This window comes from Dermacentor albipictus, chromosome 1 (genome assembly GCF_038994185.2).
Source record: "Dermacentor albipictus isolate Rhodes 1998 colony chromosome 1, USDA_Dalb.pri_finalv2, whole genome shotgun sequence".
NCBI classification, from domain to species: Eukaryota; Metazoa; Arthropoda; class Arachnida; order Ixodida; family Ixodidae; genus Dermacentor; species Dermacentor albipictus.
This window is the reverse complement of record NC_091821.1, coordinates 30,124,499-30,152,261: the sequence shown is the minus strand read 5'-3', so window position 1 is coordinate 30,152,261 and position 27,763 is coordinate 30,124,499. Positions and strand designations below refer to the sequence as shown.

The 27,763-nt window shown below is 45.0% G+C and overlaps 1 protein-coding gene across 1 annotated transcript in view; it reads left to right on the top strand.

Moving 5' to 3' along the window:
* LOC135906026 (uncharacterized) overlaps window positions 1–27,763 on the top strand; it is a 159,828-nt gene that overhangs the window by 71,186 nt on the left and 60,879 nt on the right. The window contains exon 2 of the mRNA XM_065437168.2: window positions 20,939–21,135. Coding sequence (XP_065293240.1) covers window positions 20,939–21,135 — 197 coding nt within the window. The remainder of the gene's footprint in view (window positions 1–20,938; window positions 21,136–27,763) is intronic.

Here is a 27,763-nt window from a genome sequence, read left to right as displayed (position 1 = left end):
CTCCTTTGTGTCCGCAGCGCTCCCCCCCCCCCCCCGCCCGCCTTATGCAATGCGTGGCACGCGGGACGGGGCCCGTCTCCCAAAACCAGACGCCGAACGAGTCTTGACAGAACGAGCGGCACTGCTTCCACTCTGCGCGGCGCGGCATCGAAAAATAACACGCCGGGAGCGGCTCGTGCGCGAGCACAGTTTGCACCTTGACCCACATAATTATCGTCATGTATTGTTGCGGTGTTTAACACCAATAAAAATAATAATATTAATATTATTAATAATAATAATAATAATAATAATAATAAATGTAGCTGCTGCGCCGCACGGGTCTGCCAAAAACCACATAGGGTTTCAAGTGCTGCGCCTGGCAGCACGCAAGCAAATCAAACGATAACTAATACATAGCGCAAGAAAACGGAAAATGCATACACATAACATACAAAAAAATCTAATAACCATTGTTTGCAGCCGTTGTTATAGATACGAACACAGCATACGTCTCACACTGGTTAAAAGAAAGATAACTATGGAACATCCAAAGTGATCAAGAGTGGTTGAACAAGGAATTGCCCGTTTCGCGTTTCTACCACTATATGCCACTTCAAGCCTTGCATATTCCTTCGAACATCCGTGTTTGTATGGAGCGCAGAAGAAATACTCAAGTGTAAATGGACGCAATCCTTGCAGAGCCATCACACAACACGTGTGCAAAGGGCAAGCAGCACAGGAAACGTATCACTCACAATAAAAACTTCCCTACACATATCGTATATTTATGTCCACTGCACGACGAAAGCCTCTCCCATCGATCTCCAATTATCTCTTTTTTTTGCGCCAGCTGACAACATGTTATGCCTAGAAATTTTCTAATCGCATGGTTTAGTTTTCCGCCGTCCCTGGCTATGCTTACTTTTTATTCGCACCCCTTCTGTAACTATATTAGACCCATTTAGGTTTACTTCTTCTTAATCTCAACTACAGAGAATCGGCTACCCCTGTTTGCTCTCTAATCTATCCCGCTGTATTCTTCTCTTAAAGCTACGCTTACCTTTTTTTTTTCGTCATTCGTTGTGTGGTCCTTGACCTTTTCTCAAGCTTTTTTGTTAACATCCAAGTTTCTGCCCCATATGTTAGTATCGGTAGAACGCAATGATTGCACTATTTTTTTTTAGGATAGCTGTAAGCTGCCGGTCATGATCTGGTAAAGCCTGTCGTATGCGCTTTAACCCATTCTTATTCATCTGTAAATGTTCTTCTTATGACCAGGTTCTCCTGTGTAAATAACCTAGATAAGCGTACCCTTGCACAAATTTTAGGGGCCGGCTGCCAATCCCGAATTCTCTTCTCTTGCCATATGCTATTGAACATTATTTTATTCTTCTGCATATCAATATTCTAAACTCACTCTTACATTTTATTGGCTAAGATCCTCTATAATGTGCTGTAGGTCATCTCCTTCTTTGCTGAATATAACAGTGTCATTGGCCAACTACAGGTTTTTGAGGTGTTCCGTGTTGATCGTCACTAATAATCCTTCCTAGCCGAACAATTTGAATACTTCTTCTAGTCATGTAGTGAATAAAATTATAGAGACTCCTCGCCTGAAACCCTTCTCTATTTGTATTTTTCTGATTGTATTGTGAATAATAAAAGTAAATGCGGAATCTTTCTAAATGTTTGCTAAGATATTGACGCACCGCTTCCTGTACTCCTTGATTATGGAATGCCTCCATGACTACTCGTATCTCCACTGAATCGAACGTTCTTCCGTAATTTATGAAAGCCGTGTGAAAGATTCGTTCATTTTTGCAGACTTCTTAATTAATTGACTGCTGACATAAGTCCATTTCAGAATACACCTTCCTGAAACCAGCCCGTTCTCTAGCTTGGATGAAGTGAAGTGTTGTCCGGATTCTATAGGTGGCGTCCAAATCCACGTCCCATAGGGTCGCGCCCTTAGGATTTAGAATGCGAATTTTAATGGATGTGCTTTTGCTTGTTGAATCCGGCGGAAGCAGCTTTCGTAGCTGGAAATGCGTCATAGTCGTCGGGTATGGACACAACCTATTGTAAATTACATTGATGAATATTTTGCGCAATGCCGAAAGCAGGGTAATGGACCTACAATACTTCGATTCTTGAACGTATGCCTTCTTATGAATTAGTTTAATGTTGCTAGTCTTTCATTTATCTGGTACTCTTGAAGTCTTGAAACACTGGGAATAAAGGGGCGCGAGCGTTTAGGGTACAATATTCCCTCTAGCTTTTAACAAATCAGATGTTATCCTATAGTCTCCTACCACTTTTTCACATAGATCTTGCAAAGCCTTTCCAACCTCACCGCAAGTTACACACGAAACTTCTCTGCCCTGCGTGTTGCTACTTTCAATCAAGCTTACTTGGCTGCATTGGCTACTGTGCAGTCCGGTATAGAATTCCTCTGCTGTTTTGACTATATCATCGAAACTGCTGAATCCATCGCCCAACTTATCTTTCACTACACACACCTTGTTCTTTCCAATGCCAACTTTCTTTCTGACCGATTTCATGTGTCCCCATATTTTTTACTGCTTCCTCAATGGTTTTGTTGTGATAATTTTGAAATATCACTTACATTCTCTTTTTTTCATCAGCTTTTACACTTCAGCCATTTCTATATGATCTCTCGATTTGCCAACGTTTATGCGTTGTCTCTTTTTCTTTGTTTCTGGAGTCCCTTACTTCCAATTGTAACTGCAGCATCTGAAATTAGTTTGGTTATGGTCTCATTCGTTATTTCTATACTGTCTCCATCTTCTGATTCTAAGGCAGCACATTTGTTTGCCAGTGCGAGCCGGACTTCATTTGCTTTCACTTTGATTGCTTCTGGGTTGGCCTATTCCCTCGTAACAATAGTTTGCTGTTTCTCATTTCAAATTGTGAGCAATCCTTGGCCTCACTAACCTGTGATCACCGCCCTTTATCCTGCCAAACACTCCTAAATTCGGCACAGTGCTGGGGTCGGCACACAGTATATCTGTACACAACACGAGGCTGAAGTTGAAGACATCACAAAACGTTCTTTTTCTCAGTTTCACACCACCTTCGTCTGCAAAACACTAAGAGGTCGTTTACTAAAGTATAGCGAAATATTCATTAGCGGCGCAATCATATATATATATATATATATATATATATATATATATATATATATATATATATATATATATATATATATATATATCCTATCCTAAGGGGATGGGAAGGCGAACACCGCGGTAGCGTAAAGGGACACAAAAGAGAAATTATTAATAAATTACCCTCCTACAATAAAAAAAAAGGCTGCTCTGATCGTGAAAAAAGGTTTGATTAGCCAGAAAAGGCGCAAAAATAAAAGACGGATGGCCCGCCTTGAAGCTTTTGAACCATCTCGCCGTGACAACCTGGAATTGGACGCCGTCTTGTCGGGCCTAGTTAATTCCATATCGGCAAATTTCTACTGTATTGTATTTAAAAAGAGCTGATAGACTTAGTTCTTTATTATTATTATTAGCGCCCTCTTAACGAGTAAAGCACCGCACGCTCAATGCGGAAGATGTTGGCTCGGCTCGCACCTGCGGCCAGTTGTCTTTTCATCCACTGTCATTTCCTTGTTTTGTCATTTTTATATCAATTCTCCCTTTCAGTTAGGCATAACAATGAACTTCCCCAATGCTTCCTGTGCATTTATCCTTTGCGTGTGTATATAACTAAGAAAAAAAATCGAGTCCCTGGATACCGTTAAATATATTCTTCTCGCTCACATGGTATCACGTATCATTACTTGGGACTGAGACTGCCATCGGGGATATAGACATTTTTGAATTTATTGAAGTTGATGAAGTTATTATGAAGTATAATTGAGCATATTTTGCCATCTAAGCGAGCAATTACCGTACACAGGTATCCCACGGAGCACGCTCAGCCCTGAGGCTTGGACTATTGATTTAAGCGAAGATAATTGAATGTAATATCTATTTTTTATTGATATAAAATGAGGAGACGTTGACGCACAATTTAAGGCGCCGGCTACTCCTTAGCTCTTCAAAGGGTCTAGCTTACAACATACAGGGTACAGAATTACATATCACATAGCTTTTCATAAGTCATATCTTAAGAAGCCAACGCACACTGACACCAAGGACCACATAGGGGAAATTACTTGTGCTTAATAAATGAAATAAATAAACGATAAATTAATGGTAATGAAAGTGGTTGAAAAAACAACTTGCCGCAGGTGGGGAACGATCCCACAACCTTCCCATTTTGCGTGCGATGCTCTACCAATTGACCTACCGCGGTGCCATTTCCCCATCCACTTTCTTGGGCATTTATGTGTCCTAGTAGAACCCTGGGAGTGTTAGCCAGCGCCACCACTCACAGGCCTTGGCGGCGGATCTGGAACATCCTTTCCGCCACAGGCGTCATGAGAACCGGATCTTTTCGGTTGAAGGCAACCGGTCAGTAAACCCACACATGCTCAATAAAGGCATCAATGTTGCCGGATTCGAGACCCTCGTTATGTAATAAACGAGAAGAAAGCGGGTTAACCGAGGGGCCCGATTTTCATTAGTCATATCATAAGAAGCCCACACACACTGACACCAAGGACAACATAGGGGAAATTACTTGTGCTTAATAAATGAAATAAAGAAACGATAAATTAATGGTATGAAAAGTGGATGAAAAAAACAATTGTTAGAGCATCGCACGCGAAATGCGAAGGTTTGTGGGATCGTTCCGCACCTGCGGCAAGTTGTTTTTTCATCTACTCTAATTTCCATTAATTTATCGTTTCTTTATTTCATTTATTAAGCACAAGTAATTCCCCCTATGTTGTCCTTGGTGTCAGTGTGTGTTGGCTTCTTATGATATGGCTCATGAAAATCGGGCCCATCGGTTAACCCGCTTTCTTCTCGTTTATAACCTTTTCATAGACGCACTAGGACTTGCCAAACAACGTTTTCAGAGTAACACTATGGCGTAAGAAACACATGGTACATACAATATGCACGTTAAGTGACTCTACAGTTCTGTATAAAAAAGTCCCAAAATACAAATGGTACTTTCGCCTAATAGCGCTGTCTCTAGTCATCGGGTGGTACATACATTGTGTAAATGCATAATCACATATAGTCACAGCAGAACAGTCAACATAACATAATCCCCAAACATATGCATATATACAGCGACATTGAAATGAAAGGAATACTAAAAGTGTTAATAACGGCCAACAATGCCGCTGTCCTCAAGAAAAGTCTTCGCTTTTAAAGCGCCCTTCTGCAAGGACGTTGTTGGCCAAGAACACAAGTTTCTTTAAACGGAAAGGTCTGTGGTTTAATGTAATTAGGGTTGATCTAAGTCGGCGTCTTGGTGTGTCGTGATGTGGGCAATCTAGGAGGAGGTGATGTATAGCTTCGTCTACAAATCCACAGTCACATTTGGGCGTTTCCGCACGGCCAATTCTGTGTAAGAAATGTTTTGTGTATGCAGTGCCTAATCTTAATTGATGAATAAGGGTTTCCATATTTCTGTCTAATGACAATGAAAATTTGAATTTAATAACTGGATCAAAATTTTACAAATCCGAGCTCTTAGAATTCTGGTCAAACCACGTAATTTTACACATTTTGAAACATGTCCTTATACTGCAGCGTAATTCATTCTTTGATATTGAGAGCAGAACTACATTATCTTTGAGGTGTGCTTGTCGTGCTGCTGTGTTGCCAGGAATGTTACAATGCCCTGGTATACACTGGAAGGTTATTGCATGCTTTGCTTGGCTAGGTTTCGTGAGGTATTTAAGTGTTTCGTATATTATGCTATCATTGATTGGTTTTCCTTTTGTCCTGCAGAGTGATGTTAGAGCCACCTGTGAATCAGTGAAAATTACCCATTTTCGCGCATCTCTTACTGACAATATAAATTTTATCTTACATAGGATTGCGAATAGTTCAGCCGTTGTAGACGAAGTCGCACGAGATAACTTAAGTGATTCCCGTTTGTTGAGGTGCGGTATAATGAATGCTGAAGTTGAAGAGGTTGCTGTACTGGAGCCATCTGTGTAGACGTGTCTGTATCCTGAATACCGCATATATATCTGGTAAAGTGCTAGTTGTTGACCAGCTTGAATGAACATGTCTCGTTTTCTGAATATCCCGTCCACTGGCGATTCGATTTTCGGAAGTGTAAGCAGCCATGGAAGATGTTCGACGTCTGAGTTCCAAAATTCATTTCAAGGCAATATATGAAGATTTTCTCTAATTTCTTTATGAAGATAACTTCTGTCTCGTTTCATTATGTCTAGAGCCAATGAGTGGCTTTTATGCTGTGTTTGAAGACCGAAATAATGTCGGCCTGCTTCTGTTTTTCTCATAACTGGAAACGGTGGTTGGCGAGCCTCAGCTATTACAAGACTGCTAGAAGTGGCTCGTGGAACTCCTAGACATATGCGTAGTCCTCTAGCTAAAAGTCTTTGAAGTCGCTCTTCTGACGTGTGGGAAATTCTGTGTAAGATGGTCGCGGAATACGCAATTCTTTGTCGTATTAATGCATTGTAAACAGTCAGCATGGACGATACTGATCCGCCCCATGATGTGCCTGCAAGCCTGCGAAGTACAGTCACTATCGCATTGACCCCATTTTCGAGTTTTTTCAACTGGAGTGCCCAGGATAGCATCCTATCAAGTATTATGCCATGAAATCGATGCTGTGTGACAGCCATTAGAGATCGTCCTTCCAGATTAGGAGTGAAATTTTTTAACTGTTTCCGAGTTAAGGGCAATACAGTTGTCTTTGCGTTTGATAGAACCATTCCTCTCTCTTTCTCAAAAATTCGTTAAGGATATTTATGCCGTCTTGCAATCCATCTGCAGGAATTGAACATTAGTCCCAGATGTCCAAATATACACATCATCTGCATACAGTGACAACCTTAACTGTGATGGCAGTCTTCTTGTGAAATCACCCATGACGTAATTAAAAAGAAAGGGGCTGAGTACGCTACCCTGTGGTAGTCCCTGTTTGACATGTTCAGCGCTCTTTCCTTCACCTGCCTGAACAAATATTTTGCGTAATATCTAATAATGTACAGTAAACTCAACAATGCGCGAAGTCTAGAACAAGCATGCAGCACGTGTTAATTTCACGAGAGATCACTGTAAAAAAATTTAACCGCAAATATATTATGGTCGGGGCATATTTTGCAGGTGTCCAAGAAGAGCAGCTGCAGGTGTTCTAGAGAAGCGGGTAACTTAAATTGGTCATTATTAAAGGGTTGTGAAAACAAATTAGTTGTATCTTAAAGGCCCTAGAATAAATTTGCTTTCAGCCAGTCTATTAAATAATCTTACTTTTGGCAAGACAGAAATCACTTTAGGCAAGATGGAAATAGTCTGGGAAAATTGCGTATCGCGGAATAAACTGACAGTGACGTCTGAGTACTGGAAGACATAAGTGGAAACAGCAGTGGAAAGATTACTGATAACAAATACTAACAATTATTTGATATTATAAAAGGCGCTGCGGTCGCTCGCATCGTGTGAGTAACAAAAATCTACAAATTTACTTGTTCTGTGTCATAAAGAGGCCCGTTTAGATTATATGTCTCTGGCAGCCACAAGTGCGGCTTTCCATTCCAGGAGTTGCAAAGAAGTCCGACTTGCCAACTTGTGCCCTGAATCAAGCCGCTCTACATCTACTGCATGATTCCTACTCCAAACGAATTCACGCTCAATAGATGGCTCGTCGACTCTAACCAGCTATACTGGGGCGATAGTTATTATGCCTACATCACTCTGCAAAACGTTCAAGATCATCCACGTCCCAACATCGACAGTGTCTGAACATGCCACCCTGTAGCTCAGTTCTTTATGTGCAGCATCAGTCACCAAATCACTGGGCTATATTCTGTGACTGAAAGGCAGCCCGGCAGTCTTTCTTATCAGCTCTCGCCGCCGTCCACATGAACAATTGGTAGCAGAAATACGATTACGCTACAATCAAGCGGTGGAAAGAGGCCGCGACACTGTATTTCAGTGGCTACCTGGGCATTGCAACATTACCAGCAATGAAAGTGCCGACAAAGCTGTACGTGAGGTACATGGCGAACGTGAAAGCACCTCGATACCATTGTCTAGAACTGATGCAGCGCGATACCTCCGCGTTCTTGCCCATATTATTACTCTAAGGAAATGGAACACACCGGAGTTCACCAACCGACGCCTATGTGCTATGGACCAACATATGAGATTGCAATTTTTACCGGGATTTAACAGACTGAAAAAAAACATAATTGTGCCGCCTGCAAATAGGAATTTCTTTTTACAAACGCCTATACTCATTCCTAATCGGAATGGCGAACAGTGTCAATTGCAGCATGTGTGGTGTTAAGGAAAACCACCAAACATCCCTTATGTGACTGCCGCACATACGAAGATGAGAGGAGTGCTGTTCGGACAGTTTTGGGGCACTTAGATGACAGGCCCTTTACAGAGGAGATCTTGGGTCCGTGGTATTGTTCGTCTATGTGCAAGGATACAAACGCGCTGCTGCGTTTTCTGAAAATGCACGAGTTTGTATGACCGCCTGTGACGAACCCAGCGATGAATGCTTGTCTGTGTAACTTTGCAAAGTGTGAACTTCTCTCTTCTTTCTCCTCTTTGAGTCCCCTTTCCCCCTTAGCCAGTGCAGGGTAGCCTACCGGGCTCAGCCTCGTTAACCTCCCTGTCTTTCGCTTATGACTTCTCTCTCTCTCTCTTAAAGCGAAGATTTTTTTGCTTTTTCCTTCGTCTTTCCCACTGCTGCTGCTGTGGCTGCTGCTGTCCGGCACACCGCGTCGGTGGGTGGCTCAGAGCGTGTATATACATGGAATGAGCGTGGCAGAGAAGAAACGAGACGCGAGGAACGACTAATCTGGTCCCGAAGGGCACGCAGGGAAGATCAGAAACCGCGCCGGCAAGAAGGAAGGCGTGGCAGCAATCAAGAACACTGACGCACTGAAGCATACGTGACAACGCAGTCATGTTTGAGTCAGTGTGTCCTTATAGTTGAGCACTGCAAAAAGAAATTATCTGTTTGCAACGTGTGCCCTGTGTGCAGTGCATAGCAGTGGGATGGTTCCGGTCAAGTTTGACCAGCTACTAGACAGTGGAGTCATTGTAGAAAGCAATAATTTTCTCTTGCTGACCAGATTTATTTGCCCAGCACGAAGTCTTGTTGAACTTTCTTATAGCCAGGCCACTGTCATCCGCACCAGCTTCACCTTTGAGCATCGACGCATGTTTGTCGCACTGCCGTCGCCTACGCCAAACCACCCCGCGAGGAACTCGTTTGTACCGCACCGCGTCGAATGTGCACAATGCCCTCTAGAGCTCCCGAGTCATCGCCACATTCGCTTCTTGACAGCTTAATTATCTGTGACCCCGTGCAACCGCTTGCCTTTCTACCAACGTGCAAGTCCAGAGGGAAGCTAGATAGAATGAAAGAGAGGAGGAGTTAGAGGAGGCAGAGAATGGGTAGAACCAACGCAGTCGCGAAACGAGTGAATAACAGCCTTGCCAGTCTTCGCTTGCAGTTCCAATACAATTACAAGAAGGGGTGGGGGATAGGGAAAAGGTGACGTGAGAAGGCAAGAAAACGCTGGATAAACTTATGTTGAATTCCAATGGCAGATCGCGAGCGCTCGGCCGGAGCACGAACGGAGTGCGTTGTTCCGACTGAGATCGCTCTCGTAAAATCTGCGAATGGAATGCGTGCGCTCCCGCGGAGGCACTTAATTGGTAAAGGGAAATCAAGCGAGAGGGCGCTAAACTAGAAGTGGATCGAGGAACATTGATTCACAGTGCAGGAAAAGAACTAGGAAGCTTACCAGCAAGTATGTGGCTTGTAGGGTGGGCAACACAGCAGCAAGGAACGTCAAGCGGAAAGCCAGAGGTGCTGAAATAATCTCATGGGCGGCGGCAATGCAAAGGAAAGCGACCATGAGTAACTACTTAAGAGGAAAAAAAGAAATCAGGAAAGAAACAATTTATGAGAACTCAAAGGGAAGCTCATTACTTTTCGAAGCGAGATCGGGATGCCTTAGAACACGCACCCATAAAGCGACATATAAGAAGGAAGAAGAAGCATGTGCTTGCTGCGGTAAATCTAGGGAAACAATTGATCATGTTTTATTAGAATGTGAATACATCTTCTGCCCAGCGGTAGATTTAGGCATCACTGGTCTCTTTCAGTGAGAGCAGGGGAAAAGTAAACATGTCCTCAATAGAGATTAGTAAGAGGCGATTGGAAGATTGGTGGAAGAAAAGTAGGGAAACGACAGAAAACGGAGACGTACAAAAACAAAGTTCTCAGTAGGTGGTCAGAAAATTTGGTTGTGGCAGTTCATATTGGTTTTTATTTCTATTTATTTTTTAACCTATGTAGGACATTAGGTAGTATAATAGCAAGAGCTTAGTGGCGCAACCCACCGCCTCGTTCCAAAGGGGAGGCTCATAACATCCGTCCATCCATCCATCCATCCATCCATCCATCCATCCATCCATCCATCCATCCATCCATCCATCCATCCATCCATTCATCCATCGAGTAGTCCTTATCACCATCACCACCATCAACTGGATCATCCCGGCATTCCGTGCGTTCGTCTTTCTTCCGTGTCGGAAACAACATTACTGGACTTGAGAACTTATAGTGTCTGAGTCAGGGCTGTCACTATCCAGGAGCAGTAACAAAAACGCATGGCGTGACGTAGCGTCCATGCTTTCCGTGTCGTCCATAGCTGCCCGCCACCGGAAGCAGGCAACCGTGACAGGAAGCGGAGGCGGGGGAAGGAAATACGTCACGCGGATTTCCGGTCAAATCTGCTGATTTCGGTGGAGCAAATATTTTTGCTCCGCAGAGCGATCCGAAATCGGTGACTGGCCCCAATATACCATTGGAACACACAACTCAAGCTCTCATTATGCCATTCGAATAGGATTGCTCCTTACAAAGCAGGAAAACTTGATCTGGATCTACCATTGAAATTCAACATTGAGTTCAAGGACGGTACGGCGCGTTTCTCCTATATTTGAAAAATGAAACCATGCAAGTATGTCTATCTGAAAACTTACGCACGGCGAGCAGAAACTGAGCGGCATTAATTAAAGCGCACCGCACGGTCTAGGTGACACAACGGAAGCGGTCGCACGTCAGATCAATACTTCTGTGCCCGCCGCGACAGTTTTGCGGCTATGGCATTGCTCGAGGTCGCGGATTTGAGCGAGGCAGCCGCATTTCGACGGGATGAAATAAAAAACGCTCGCGCACTTTGATTTAGGGACTCGTTAAAGAACACCACGGTGCCAAAATTAATCCGGAGTGCGCCACTACGGCCTGCTTCATAATCCGATTGTGGTTTTGGCACGTACAGCCCCATAATCCAGTTCAAGTTTAATGCTTCTGCTACGATGCGATGTGCCATGTGAGACAATTGCAATGTTCAGTCCTCTCAAAGGTTATGAAATATGGCACCCAACAACGCCTCAAGCAAACACCTCTCCCGTTGTGTTCTGTGTACGACGCAGACAAACAGCAGGGGTGCACGCAAGGTAACGTTTACATCAACTCACCACTCTTGTGTTGGACAAAACGTTGAAGAAACTAAATATTCGCTTTGAACATCACCGTTAATAATTGTCAATCAAAGCAAACAGCAGAGAAAGCTTCGCTTACATCGATTCCAAAAGTGCGTGGGATCTTCACAATTTCCTTTCTTTTTTGCATTCTAAATGAATTCAGATTTCATGAGATAAACGTGTCTAAAACAAACTCTATCTTAAGCATTGAATTCTGCCTGACATCGAATGTCCCACAAAAAAAAATTTCTCTAAATTGAGTCACGTGCTGTGGTTGTCAGTTCCGCTAGTTGAAAAAAAAATGTGAGAAATAAATCACGACCTCAACTTGATCGCAAGTTTTCTTCTACAGACAGTTTGATTTCGCACTGCCGTGAACTTTATAGCAGACGACTTGATATTCATCATGAGCGCCTGCAATCTCACTTATTGATTTAGCTCCTAATCAGAAGCTTGTCCCGCGAATTCAGCTACGAAGCACGGGCAAGAAAATGTTTTTTTCTATTTTCTTTCACCTAAACTAAATTTCCTTCTCCTATCATATACGCACTACCCGCGAAGCTTCAGTGTCGTGCGAAGAAGCGCATTTTCCCCACCGAACTAGACGATTTTATTTATTATTTCCTTATGGTAGCTCATGAAGACCTAGGTCCATCTGTAGGTCTGTCTGGTTGCTTACTTGCTTGCTTCCTTCCACACGGGTTTCTCAAGCACAGCAACCTAACGCTTTAGAAAGCTACGCCACGACAGAACTGTGTGTGTGCCACTCTTAACGAAAAATTCACCGACGATTACGATACTCCGTAATGCAAAATTTTTGCGAAGCTGTATACGTGTTTTCATTTCTCGGTATATTGGCTGGCGCGGACAGTCTGTTCGCGCTGCACATTGCTAACGGAGCGAAGTGTGGCACGACTGCCTCGCAAATGGGGATGTCGTAGAGGAAGCGTGTGAGTGACTCGTGGGCGCGATCCACAGCAGCCGCCGCAGACCACCTCCACTCATGCAGAGCTTCGTTTCCTTAAAGACGACGCGCGTTACTCAAGCGCCATCTTGTAGCCATCGTCGCCGCAAAGCCTTCGTACGCGGCACTACGCTTTTCGTCTCACGCTTTCGCCATACCCTCCTCCTCCAATTTCCTCCTCGCTCTCACTTCGCTCTCGCCACTTTTTTTTCATTCCCCGCTGCGCTCCACGTTCGCTCTCCATCTTTCGCTGTGCTCGTTCACTCGGTTACGAGGTAGGACGCCGACACCGATGCTCGCCACAGGAACGGGAACCTGAGAGCTGCGTTCTAAATACTTCTTTCACGCCAGCGCTTAAGCGAGCTGCGCCGCGAATGCACTGGGTATGTGCCACTCTTCGATGAACCTCTTTCACGCCAACTCGAGCGTGTATCTGCCACTGCGCATGCAGCCAGCAAGGCAAGAATGCTCAGTGATCACACGCATCTCGGTGGCCACGCGCGGAGAGGAGCCCGGTTACAGTGCACGCCACATGCACCACGCGTTTCTCAGCGTTCGCACGCACCGGCGCGTCATACATTTCAGAGGCCATGCGTGGGCTTTGCGGCGACGCTGCTAGATGGCACAGCGTGTCCATGGGGAAGTACGAGATAGAACGCCGGCCGCAGTACACGGCTCATACGCAACGGCGGGACATCGGTGCAATTTCTGAAGCCACGCAAAGGACTTTGCGTAGACTTCGCGGTGGCGCCGCGAGATGGCGCAGCGTATCCAAAGGGAAGCGCGAGAGAGGAGTCCTGTGGCTGTACACACATCATACATGGCGCGTCTCGGCAGTGGCAATACGGTGTGTAGCTACATTGTTTCTATGCTAATCGTATTACTGTCAACAGTCATCCTGAGATGAGTTTTGCCAGTATTTTTTGTTGCACGTTTCTAGGAAGTCATCCCACGCTGTTTAGCAATACATTATTTTTTCAAACACTTGTTACGCTAATCTTTCTCATGCAAACAGAAAGAACAACGTGCCTAAACGTCTCAAATCATCAGCGCTCGTGGGTCTTGGATAATTTCATCTCGTATTATGTGCCAGTGGCCCTAGTATACTATATTACTCAGTATACATGTACTGGAACAGTAATTTACACTACCATATTATGCGTGCCCGTGGTTAGTTCATTCTGTAGTGAAATTGGAATCTACACGCATACGGACGGGTGGCAAGTCTGTGATGAAGCGGGACGTCACTGTGTTGACAGATGAAAAAGAAATCACAAGTAAACTCACATGCAATGGATGCGGCTCTCTTGTGGATTGTTCGAAAGGACAGAACGCCATGATAAAACCCACCTCTTAAATGGAACAAAGCACTGACTGCATTGATCATCCGGCAGCCACTTGTTTGGATGGAGATATGTGCGAATATCCTTCAGTGGGAATAACAAAATTCTGAGTGGACAACACCTTTCAGGTTATCTTGTGACACTTCGTGCTATACTAGAGGGCAAACATTGAAGATGTCGCGATCCATGATTAAATGGCCCTAACTTTACGTGGGCTCGAAAATTTGCATCATAGGCCGATGTGCACTAGTGTATAATTAACATATAGCCGAAATAATTTTGTTTTTTGTTAAATTGAAACGCCGTATCTTCGTTTTCTGTTTTTCTTTCTCTGCCTTCTTCTTATTAGTGGTCAATATGACATGCAGTAAACACCAGCTAGGCCAAACTCAAGTCTTTCTGGTATCAAAGTTGCAGGCGTTTGATCCGCGACTACGCTGCCGACCTCACTGGCGCTTTCTCCTCCTCGCCGCGTACTACCACCAACTTCATGCAATGTAGCGAAAGCTATGGGTCCCGTCAACACATATGAAGGAAGACGTCTCCATGGTCTGCCCCTAATAGCAGTAAGGTATGAGATCGAGCTATGTTCCAATCGCAGTCCCAGCGATGTTGACTGAATAAAAGAAGTAAAAAGTTCAGTGCTTCAGAATGGGCGAGCTCCCCTCCAATCTCGGAACACACGGTCGGGTCTCGTCGTGTTGGCGCTGTCGTCCTTTGTAGTCCGACCAATCGACAACCTTTACCCTCGTGTCGTCACCTGGAGCACGATGTCAGCATCACGGCACCCGAAGGAGCCACCGGAAAGGCCAGAAGAGCAGCATGGAATTGCGTGTTGAATTTGTGGCGTCTCCACAGCGCTAGTAGCGCTTTCGCATTCGCCGAAGACGCTGACCACGGTATAGACGATGAGCGTGTTCAATTGCAACGTGTAAAAAAGAAATGTCAGAGTTGGTCCGAGGGGCCTAATGCAGGGTTATATCCCAAGGGAGCTTGAAATGACATCGATCGTTCACCTGTGCAAACTGTTATCGTAAAAAGTAACCTTCAATCGTTAAAAAAAAAGCTGATGTGCCTGACTTGGTAGGACGTCAATTACCGGTACTTACACGTGCTCTCCAGTGACCTCTTGCGTTCCGCTATTTGATACTCGCAGTTCGTTTGACGAGCAGTGTCAGTGTGCCGTTACACAACCTAATAGAATACGGACGTGTAGTATCGCGATGGGTGATGCTTTAGTTCAATGAAACAGATGATGGATACATTAGAGCAGGATGATCGGCCTTTAGCATGTTTCCATGAACTTTGCTGAATGAACTCATTTAAGGTCTCGATTTCTATTGGTTAAAGCAAAGTTATTTTTGCAACTTACAGAATTATCCGTCCCGAAGTTCGTACTCACGACGCTCCTAAACGCACCGTTCGACTTTCTTTTTGTTTACTGCAAAGTGAAAAAATAAGCAATTGGAAAAGCAGGCAACACAAATATTCTTGTGTTGCGTGCTTTTCAGACGACAGCCAACACCGTCTTTTGATTGCTTAAGAAAGATTATTCTCAATCCGAGGCTGACATTAGGCGTCAGCGGAATGACATCACATGTTTCTTTCACTATGTCCATTCGATATCCCTATCACATTTTTCTCCTCTCGTCAAAAAAATATGGAGTTTAGTGATAAATATGACCACATTTAGACGTCGCATTATAGAAGCAACCTCCCTCCATTTCCTGCAAGCGGCGTACGCTGGCTGTTCCCGCACTTGTTCTTCAAATAGAAAAATAAAATTATCCCTCGGCTAATTACTATCCATCGCATACAACTGAAATAGCGTTTAGGAATTCTTGGAAAATCCATGTGGTGATTACGACATTATTCAAAGTCGCTCATCTTGCTGTTTCATGCAGGTATGCGGCATTGAATACGACGTGCGAAAAGGCATCAAACTAGGCTGCTTGTAATCCTTGCGACACATTAAAGCTGGAACGTATAAAGCAGGCTTGGGCGACGCGGGTTCTGCGGCACAGCTTAATTCGGCGCATAATCTGTTCTCTTAGACTGTAACTAGCGGTAAAATGTTGGTTGGTCACGTAACAAAAGACACCACATTATAATTCCTAGCACTCTGCCCGGGCCGTGCCTCAAAAACATTTTCTTTTTCAAAGCCTAATGAGCAGCTAGTCAATGATTATGAGTGGTGAAGTGAATCACTTGATAGTTTTGAGTATGTGTCCAGTGCACGTCTGCTAGATGTTGAATAGCTATGTAAGTGTCGAGCGCTCGGTAGGTATAGCGGTCGGCTAATTTAGTTTTAAGTGTACGCGCGGAAACGCATGAGAGGGATGAATGCCCTCTTATTGAGCTTTCTTTCCTGGCGCACCTTTTTCCGACAAGTCCCTCTTTTGCTCTAGCCACACATTCCTGGAGGCCGCTATGGAAACGCTTGCCTCGTGTGACCGTTCACTCCTGCAGGCGTACGGCTTCTGAACGGCGAGCCATATTTACTGTCGTCCGTAAGCCATTTCTCTCATGGAGTAGCGAACGGGCGACCGTGCTTGATCTTGTCGGCGCCGAAGCAAAGAGAACGGTACACGGGCCGGTACTGGCCTGATGCCCTCAGGTCTGGGCCGAGCTCGGGCTTGTTGCCGCGGGCCCAGGCCGGGCACAGACCCGTTCTTTGATGAGCTTCGAGCGAGCGCTCTGCATAGATCCTAGCCATTGTGTGCTAAGCTGGAGTGGCAACTGGGGAAAACTCGCTCCTATTTACCATAGCAAACAAAATAAAAAAGTGTTCTTTTCGATCCTACAAAAACAAACTTGGTTCTCGCAAAAGAAAAAAAAAAGGTTACTCTAAATACCTCTCTTGATACGGTGGGATGTTACCACGCTCTAGCGATTGCAGTATTTTATTGCTCTCGATACGACAACTTTATTGCAAGTGCGTCATTTTACCGCTTTTTTACTCATTGCGCACCGGCCCCCTCCCGAAATTAAACGGCATAAAAAAAATCAACGTCGTCCACGTCGTCTTTTCCCGCCACCATCCGGAAACGGACGCTCGCCATGATGACTTGAATATTAAAGATACGAATAATGAACGCTATAACGATGCGCGGCCATTTGCAGTTTAGATGCATCAGACCAAGTTTTTATGGAACAAGTTGCCGAGTAATTATTTTTGTATCGATTTGAAAACCATCAGACGGAACATTTCAAACTGCAGCATTTCGTGATATGGCATCAATCACCATGACGTGTTATAAGCCTCCACACGGTTCGCTGATGTTTCGAGACGCCAGCGTACGTTATCGATCGAGATGGTTTCACATAGCACGCCGAACTGCTCGCTTGGCTTTGTTTTACCATATCTGGATCGTACAAAAGTTACTGTTACCGTCCCCGCCACCTGCCGGCTTTGCGTGAGCAGGCTAATTCGCTCTGGCCCTGCGATACGCGCGTATCTATGCGTGCCGCGGATTAGATAGCGTGGCCTAAGCTGGCCGTGGCCGGACCGGTAATTATAAACAGCGACGTTATTCTCTAGCGCACCCTAGCAGCGCGGGTTTATTCGGGTTTGACGCACTCATAGAGCTTAAAGGGCCCCTCACCAGGTCTGGCCATTTTGAGCTGACAAGTGCAGAGCATACAGTGCGCGCTAACAATCCTGTTTGCAAAGAATTACATCGCTACGCGCCGCAGAAAGGTCTGAAATTTCCATCTGAATGCCGTTTTTCCTTTCTCTCGCGGCGACCGCGCTCCAAGCCGGACGGTGACGTAGTCGCGTCCCTACGCCTACGTAGTCGGGTGCGCAGTGTGACGTCGCTCGTGGTGACACGTGACTTCGAGAATTATTCAAGCCAACATCTGTTATTTGTGTGATCTGTTGCTTGAATTGACGAACTGAAGTTTAGAGAAGTGATAAATCACATAAACTGAATGTCTGCATGTTTTTTTTTTGTTTTACTTCGCATCGAAGCAAGAGAGATGTACTTCCGCTTCGTCTGCTTGTTCCCATGGTCATGCAGTCACGTGCGCAGGTACCGAAACTATGCCCCTTTCTACTGTGTTCCAGCGCCGTGATCATGCTCTGCGATCCGCTTGTTTTGTTCTGCCTCAGTATTCGTGTAGCGCTGAATTATACCGTTAGTCATGTGTCCTTGTGCATAGCGCGCAAAATCGTTCGCTACGCGAAACGAGACATCACGACAGCTCGCGCGCAATCAAGTCAAGCGGAAATGAACATTATCGGAGGCTGACATGCATTTTATTTTTTTCGCCAGGACGGAATCCTGACTACCAGACGTGTCGCTTCTCAATTTATGTTATGGCACACTCCCGGTGCTTCCGGTTACAAAAGTTCAGGCATCATGAAAGGAAGATTACGAAGGTCATAACTCAATGCGCAAATTCAAGTGCAGTGTCTCTTCAGCAGTTGCTCAGGCAAGCTTAGGCGCACAGTCCCCTGATTTCCGATTTGCCCCACGCAGTACAGATAGCATCGGTGTAACCGAACGCCGTTCACGTCCTCTAATTATGCATGGAGCATATAGTGAACTTCTTGAAGAAAGTTCTCTCAGGGGCAAAAAAAGTTTCACTTTAAAAGCGCCGATTCTCGCCTCGGCGCTGCTCGCAGTGAACAAACATAGCAGTTCACTGCGTTTTTGCGTTGACAAGTGTAGCGCCGACAACGACAGTATCACGTCACGTCCATCCAAGATAATACCTTTCGAGAACATTAGTGCCCGAAAGCTAGCTTATCTATCTGTTGGCGCAATGTGATCTTTTTTAAGCGGTAGAGTTTTATCATCGTGATTCGGCTGATATCGAATCTTATGAAGCTACGGGCTAACCGTAGGGAATGTCCTGTTTATATACAACACTCCCTAACATTTCATTTCCATTCACTTATGCAGCGCTTCTGAGCCAAGCCTAAGAAATACTCGAGCATGCTCAAGTACTAACTCAGATGACAACGTATACCGTATGTATGTCTTCATATTTATAACTTATAACGTTCTGGTACACGACTGGATTCGCGACACTTTTAAGCGTGCCATCTGTTCGTCGTTGAAATCACAGAGAAATTGCGCCTGTACTCTGTAACTTCAGAAATCCCGTCGGACCACTATACGAGTGTCCATGAACTACTTCCACGCAATCTTGAAAAGGCCGCTGCGCAATCGTCGGCGTTCCTCAATGTCTGCCTGCTGCGAGGCAATCACGGCCATAAGGAAAAAAAGACATCGCAGACGGCTGTCGAGTACACATCGAGAAAAAACCAGCAAGAAACGCATGGTTCACAGACAGAGAACGTCTAATAAGCTAATGTCACTGCGCAATCGATAAGAGCATTATCAAGAAACCACCGAGTGGCTACAAAAAAGATGACGTTTACGCGCCGTGAAAATTAATGGCGCAAACACGACAAATTTTGTCGCTGCCGTCAGCGCAGACATATCGGTCACCATGGCCCTCATTATTTGCATAGCGGGCGGGCGCATTCTGCTTCTTCTCAGCTGCGAGTCGTTACCCCATTATACTTGCGTTTTTCGTGTTCGTTTCTCCCGTAACGACACTGGCCAAGTTCATTAAGCCCCTCCGGAGAGCGCACACACTTGCACACATGTCAGAGATTGCCGCGTATGGAAAGGAAACGCGTGTGCCAATGCGCGGTTTCCTCGGAGCTGCGCACTCTTTGAAACATTACTCCGTAATCCAGCTTCTTTGATTACGCGCTCTTTTACTCGGAAGCGAGAAAAGAGGAGATCGGTCGCTGGTATTGACTTAGGTCGGCCTCCTTTATGGCAATCATTACTAAATCGTGGACTGCTGAATGCTGCCAGTGGTATGCGGCTGCGCGGTTAGGTCCGGCGGCGCTTCAGAACCCGGCATCGCAGCGATTGATCCGAGAGAAATTACGTTTTCTCTCTCTTTCTCTCTCTCTTTAGTTTCGTTGTTTTTGCTGGAAAGCTGCCATGACTGGCTATGCCCCAACCTTCGCTTTCGGCTTTACATTTTAGCTCCTGCTTAGAAATCCCCGCTGCTCTCACAACGTTGAGAACAAGACAGTGAATTATGTATACATGTAACTATGAGACACCTCTCTCTCTCTCTCGTCTTCAGCGCCAACACTAAGTCAACACGTTGGATACTCGCTGCGGTCAACAACACCTTTCTGCAACGCTTGCTTCTATTCGTGGCACTCGCGGTTGTACCCATGGTAATTGCTCGAAGCAGCGTAGCAGCAGAGAGACACAGACCCGACCGATCTACAGCGACGCTTTGTTTCGGTGGCCACTGAAAGACGCATAAAGTAGAACTGCTTAAGAACAGAGAATAGAAACCCTGGCACATATGCTTCCTTATGGGGTGGTTTTCCCATAATGGCAAACCAATGCATATTAAGTGCCCGACTGAGTTTAACCTGACTGAAATCACGCTATCGTTCAGTATTGCTGCTTTATATTTCTTCTTTTTTCAATTTTTTTATGCGAAGTGTACTTTTTTTTCATAATCACCAGTGGCAAATATAGTCGCGCGACACTCATGAGACACGCATTCCAGCCCTATAACCCTGCAGGTCAAGGTACTTGGGCAGGACCAAACATGCTCGCGCTCGTGTGGCGGCCGGCTGCAGCTTCGCGGCGGGAAGTGGCGAACAGGAATGAAACAGTTTTCCAGAGAGCGATAGGGTCTTGTTCGGTAGACTTCGCCAATATTCTGCGTCAGCCTTTAAGACAGGAATCGGTGACGTTTCGACAGCCCTGAAAGGTGAGCCCCTCGACAAGGCGGTTGATCACTGCCAAGACGGGTCTTCGCCATCGTTAGTTTTGTCCTTCCTAAAGCAAGCCCATGCGAAATCGTGGAAGGGCTTACTTTTACACGAACTAAACGTTGAGAGGCCACCTTCGGCCTCAGATAATAAAACCGCCCCTGATCCTCGTCAGGCAGCCTGTTGAGCATGTGGCCATGCCTCAAGATTTGGTGCTGTTCGTCTTTTCCAGGTGGCGATCGTGTTCACGTGCTCCAGGGAGTGCCTCTGTGTGCCAATCGTAACGCCGTCCAAGGGCAGGACTCGCTTCGCGAACATCTCCATCCACAATAACCAACCGCACCGCAAGCCTCTGCCCAGTGTGCACAAGCTCAACACTTCTTGCCTTCAGGACAACAGCTTCTGCGAGACCCTCCCTGGCTACCCAAAGTAGGTATCCTGCTCCTTATCACATCAAGATCGTGGTTGTACAATGTGTTACGTAACATATTGACGCTGAACAAACGAAAACAATGGTCTATTGTGATTCATGGCAACCTTCTTATGAGCTACACTTGAACTGGGCGGCGCCATGAGTTGGCTTCCAGGAGACTCAGCTTTTCTCTCTCTTATTTTAATTTATGCTATTTATGGGATGCTGTTTTCTCTAATTGGCGCCAGCTACTCCTTTTCACATAGGGATTTTAAAAAATAAATCATAATAAAAATAGTGAAATCATAACAACACCAATTTCAGTAACATAAGTACACTAATGTCACACTATAACTGAAAGACAACTCCAAATCATAAAAACACAAAGTCTAATCACGTAAGTACACTAACGCCACACTAAAACTGAAAGTCCACTAAGGTACACAGCAACACAAAGTACAGTCACATATGTGCACTAAAGTAAACAAAAAGTCCGGTCACATAGACAGGCTAAAATAAGGGCACATCAGAAATCACGGATTAAATTCTTATAAAGGTACAAAAAACCAGGCATTGGATTGGCTAAAGACGGGTAAAAGAAAAATATAGAATGCGCTGTAACATTTTAACTTTCCTAGAATAATGCTCGCTTCAAGAAATCTTTGAAGGGCCAGTAACACTCCTCTTTGCAATGAGTATGTTGGCCAAGGGCCTAAGATTTTCCTGAGGTTGAAGGGCCTGCGATCTATAATGGCACTAAATCAAGTGCTTAGCGTTGTCTGTCTGTGTCGTGTCGTGGACATTCTACTATAAGATGTTATACATCTTCATCTGCGTGGCCACAAGTGCATTCCACACTATCAGCTCTTGAAATCTTATGTAGAAAGTACCTTGTGTACACGGTACCGAGCTGCAGACAGTGAATAAGAGTTTCAAAGGCACTGGTTGCATTTTATGTGGACGGGTTTTTAAATTGAAGTTGTAGGTCAATGTGAAATAAATGTGAAGATTTCAAGTTCTGCTCAAACCATGTCCCTTTGCAATCACGGGCTGATATCTGTCTTAGTATGGGGCGCAATTGGCCTTGTGTTACAGGGAGACCCTGTGTGGCGTTATTAACATGCGCTTCTCCATCTGCCTAGTCTGCTGCAACATTCCCAGGGATATTTCAGTACCTTTTGTGAATTCGTACCTTTTGTGAATATTGTGCTTTTGTGATTTCCATTAGTATCTCGTTAGATAACGCCACGTTTTGCGAATTGTTGATGTCATTATGAAGTGAAGACAAAGCTGCCTGCGAGTTACAAAGGATGACCCATTGTTTCCCTTTTTGCAGAGAATTTATGTTGCGTAACAAAGACAATATTGCAAAAAGCTCTGCTGTTGTAGCGGACGTCGTGTGAGATAGCTTAAATGTTTGTATTTGGTTCCATTCTGGAATGACAAAGGCAGCTGTAGAAGAATTTGTTTGACAAGAACCATCTGTATACGCTTGAATATAGCCAGGGTATCAAAAGTATATTAGATATAACGCCAGTTGTTGTGCTGCTCGCATAAACATATCTCGTTTGCGAATAATTCCCTCAACCAAAAGTTCAATTTTTGGAGCTACGAGTCGCTATGAATGGTAAGGGATTTCTGAGAACCAAAATTCGTGATGTGGAAGTATATATTTATGCGCCTGAATCACCGAATTGATGTTCGCCCTGCCTCTCTGAATTAGTGCATTTGTTAGGCAGTGCCTTTTGTGCTGCACTGAAACGTGGAAGTAGTGTCGACACGTTTCAACCATCGTCATCATAGGAAATGGAGGATGACGTGCCTCTGCAATTACTAAGGAACGTGAGGTTGCTCGAGGAACGCCCAAGCATACTCTAAGACTCCTAGCTATTAATCATTGGAATCTCTCTTCAGATGAACGGAAGATTCCATGCAGAACAGGTAAAAAATATGCTATCTTTTGCTTTATAAGTGCATTATGTACTTTTAGTACATAATGCACTTCATACATACATACATAGTACATAATGCACTAATGCGTTCCCCCTCCCCCTGTGCAGAGTAGCAGGCTAGAGCACCTTAGCTCAGGCCGACCTCTCTGCCTTCTTTCAATTAAATTATCTCTCTCTTTAGTCAGGATGAAATCGACCCTCCCCATGTTGTGCCTGCTACTCGGCGAAGAACAATTATTATTGAGTTTATTTGTTCTTCGAGGGCTTTAATGTGATAATTCCAAGGAAGCTGCCTGTCTAGTATAACCTCCGGAAATTTGTCTTGTTTCACTATGTCTAAAGGTTGTCCCTCAAGGCACAGCTGAAAATCCTTTAGATATCCTCTGGTGAAAGGCAACACAGCCGTTTTGCTGTAAGAAAGTTCAATTTCTCTTTCCTTTAAGAATTTGTCCACAATGTATAGGCCTTTCTGCAAAGCTGATTGAACAAGGCTGGTATTTGAACCAGAGGCCCAAATAAAAACATCATCCGCATATGCAGAGCAGTGTAGTGCAGGTGGAAATCGTTGTGGTAAATCTGCCATCACACAAAATTAAAAGAAACGGACTTAAGACACTGCCTTGTGAGACTCCTTGAATAATATCATGAGAGGAACTTGTTCTTTCGCTTGTTGGAATAAATATTGACCTCCCGTTCAAGAAGTTGATTATCGATCATAGCGCCCTTCCAGATACTCCAAGTTCTAGCAGGCTACACAATATATGAGGATAGCTGACTGTGTCGAAGGCTCGTTTAATGTCTAAAAAAACCACTATTGTGACATTTCCCCTAGCTCATTCGTGTGTAACATCCGTTATGATATACAAAATTACATCCATGGTGCATCGCCATCTTCGAAATACCGTCATGTGATCACGATGTGCTTTTGTTTGCTCACACCATCATTGCAGCCTAGTGTCAATAATTTTCTCGAGGACCTTGCATAAACACCTTGTTAGACTCACAGGACAAAAAGACTCAAGAGAAAGAGGTGTTTTGCCAGGCTTCAATATAGGTATCACACGTGCCGTTTTCCAAGAGTCAGGGACAGTCTCCTTTTTCCACAAGTCCCAAAGTGCCAATCGACCATTAGGTCCCATGTTTTGCAACATACCGTATGTAATGAAATCTGGACCTGCAGCAGTCTTTCTCTTACAAGACACAAGCGCACATTTAGCAACATCATAGAAAACTCGTTGTCGAATACTGTACATGCTGCGACTGAAAACAAGCAAGAACGTTTTGTTTTGGCACTTCAAATAAATATTGAAACTCAATACTAGTGGTAGATACGCTTCATCTAGTTATAACTTTGCAGAATTCCTCAGCAATCACTAATTCTGAAGTATCCTTGGCGATTGAGAGAGCACGACATGGCGGTGTTTGAAACAACTTGCCTAATACACGAATGGTTATCCACACTTGTAGGACTGGTGTCAGGGGAGACAATGGATGGATGGATGGATGGATGGATGGATGGATACAACTTTCTTGTACGTCTGGCAATGTTTAACGCGACCCGGCAGGTCTTCCACGGGGGAACGTCAAGGCTCTGCCTCAACGCCGCCTCACGGGCTTGCTGGACTGCCCACGTCTGGATTCCGAGGTCTGAGCTGCGCAGAGTGGCGGCCCACCTCGACGACAGGGTCTCCGGAGTAACTGCCATCCCTCCTATTACTACATTGCACTCCCACAACATGTGTTTGAGTGTTGGTGGTCCTTCCTGGCACACAACGTACCGAAAAATTCACGCCATCTTTTTTTCCTAATTTTTGTAGTCGTCTCCGCATGACTGAGTGGATTTTCTGCGAATTTCTATATGCTTCTATATTTTCACTCCGGCAATAAGCTCTTTCTGCTCTTCTTCTTAGAGCTCTCAAATGTTCATATTCTTCATCAACTGATGTGTACTCGTCAGGAATGGGCACTTGTATCGTACATGTTGTCATTGTTTCTTGTATCGCTGATGTGAGTTTTCCTACGTTAGCTTCACAATCCACTCGACTGGAATAGTGTTGATGAAAGAGCTGCCACTCTGTTATATCCCCGTATCTTCGTTTCGCAGTACTTTTTAGTCGCGGATGTGATATAAGGATTGGGAAGGGATCGCTTCCACGTGTTTTTGCGTCTGTTGTCCACGCAGCGTCGGTAACAAGATCATTAGAGCACAGTGTCACGTCTATGCAACTGGCGTAGCGATATCTCCACATAAATATGTCAGATCCATCATTCGTTACTGACAGATTGTACCTTTCCGCGACGCGTTGAACGATATTCCCACGGGCATCACAGTGATTGCTCCTCCATGTTACGTCATGTGCAATAATGTCCCCACATATGATAATGTTTGAACCTGTCATGCTAAAAATATTTGCCAAGTTATCTATTGTAGTACGACTCCATGCTTGCAGGTATATGCTTACGACAGTTACACATATTTTAGCGAGGCAAAATGCGAAAACACCCGTGTACTTAGATTTAGGTGCACGTTAAAGAACCCCAGGTGGTTAAAATTTCCGGAGTCCCCCACTACGGCGTGCCTCATAATCAGAAAGTGGTTTTGGCACGTAAAACCCCATATATTATTATTATATTTTAGCGAGACATACTTTCCGGCTACATATTCAGGAAAATCTTAACTTCTTGATTGAATGAGGTGAGAGGGCAAATCTTTTCGAACGCAGAGCATTGTTCTGTTTCCAGATGGACGAGAGGATTTATATATTACGTAATTAGCAAGACTGAAGTCATCAAGTTCGCCAGCCTCTTGTATGCACTTCACGGGGAAGCTGCACTGTGCAACTAATTTGCAAAAATCAGCCGATTTGGATCGAAGGGATCGAAGGGTTCCACTTAAATACTGCGACATTTTTGTGAGGACTATTCAGGATTGCCATCCGGTAGCACTGATGCGGACAGCTGGCTCGTTAATGGCTCCATAGACAACAGTGACTTTACCACTCGAAGCTTGTTGGCCTGAGGTAGAGCTGTGACAATTGCTCGAACTGCAGCAAACAGCATGGGTTGAATCATCTGTGCAACACTGAGTGGCGCGGTGTCATCCCGGAATGCCGATGGTCCAGTCGCCGTCTGCGGTGATCGCTGAGAGGTGTTCTGAGAAGATCGCTGCGGTTGTCCTAGGCTAGGTCGCTGATATTGTTGGAATGTGTGGCCTTCAGTGGCCGTCGCAGAATGATAACTCCGCTGTCTCTGGGACCCTTGCGCAGCTTGCTGCTTTAATGCCGACGAATACAATGCTTCTTTTGACTTTTGTTCAGTTGCTGTAAAGTGGTGATTTTTCGCTGGGCTCACTGCATCAAGATTCTGAAGAGGCTCCTTCTGTCGTGGTTGCTTCCCATGAATTAATTCTTGTTTGCGTAGCATGGATGCGGCCTTGTTCTGTGGCTATCCTGAGAAAGAAGCCAACAACAGATTGCGCGCACAATTTGCACATTTAGGCTGTCGTACAGTCTTGCATTCAGCAAGCTCATGGTTTTCGGAGCAGATCTTACATCGAGGCGTCCCACGACAGTTTTCTGCCAGGTGTACAAACCTCCGACAGTTATAGCGCCTCAATGCAGGACCAAAGTATTGTTCTACCGGGTGGCTGGCGAAGCCCAAGTGGATTCTCTGACGCATTAGCTTGTCATCTCTAAAGTGAATGATTACACTGTGCAAAGAGCGCGATTCAACTGTACCATCCTCCTGACGGTAGTATCTTGCTTGTCGGTGGACTGATATTACTCCAAAATCTTTCAAAAAGTCGAGCAGTTGCCCTTCACTGTACTGAAATGGCACATGACGAATCGTTCCGACATTTCGCATGTACGAAGCCGGTATGTAGGGCTTAACCCTTAGTCATGCTCCGTGTAGTAAAAGCAGGTTTTTCGCAGATGTCACTCAGGTAACACTCACTGAAAAACTGCCGTCTCTGTTTACTCGGAACGTTTGAGCATTTTCCTTTTCCACCGAGACAATTTCTGATGCAGCATGATTTGTATTCACTTGCCAAAAATCGCGTCCATCTTCTGACGGTAGGAACACCGCCGGGATTCCTTCACTTCTTTTCTTTCTACAGGTGACGAATTTTAAGGGATCTTCATCATACTAAATAGCTTCATAATCGCTTAGGTCATAGTTTTAAGTACTGTCGTTCTTCTGATTGGGTGCCTCATGAAGACGAGGTCTCTTGCTCTCACCTTCGCTGAGTTCCGCCATGGCCACCGAAAGTGGGCCGTCAGCGCCTTGATGTTCAAGGACTAGCCATGCCGGCTTTATGATGGCATGCACATGGTGTGTGCTGGCAGAATCTTGGACGCGTTCCTGCGATGCACTCTTGTGTCTCAGAACAGGCTGGCGGTCATAGGGCTCATGCAGCCGTTCTCGGCTGCCTACCGCCGTAGCGGTTGGAGTCACTCCGAGGGAAAAGGCCAAGAAGGCATCGTACTTGGCTTCAATGGGCTCGCAGGTCGCTACACTTCTTCTCCCTGAATTCCAGAGCGATGAAGTCCTAGCATAATGTAAACAAGCTAGTTAAAACTGAAGTAAAAAGCGAATAGAATGGAACAGGGCCGCTACCTCGGAAAACTTCTTCTCACCCTATCGCCTAAGGTCAAACAGTAGCTTTTCTCTCTTTCACTCTCTCGGTTCCCCA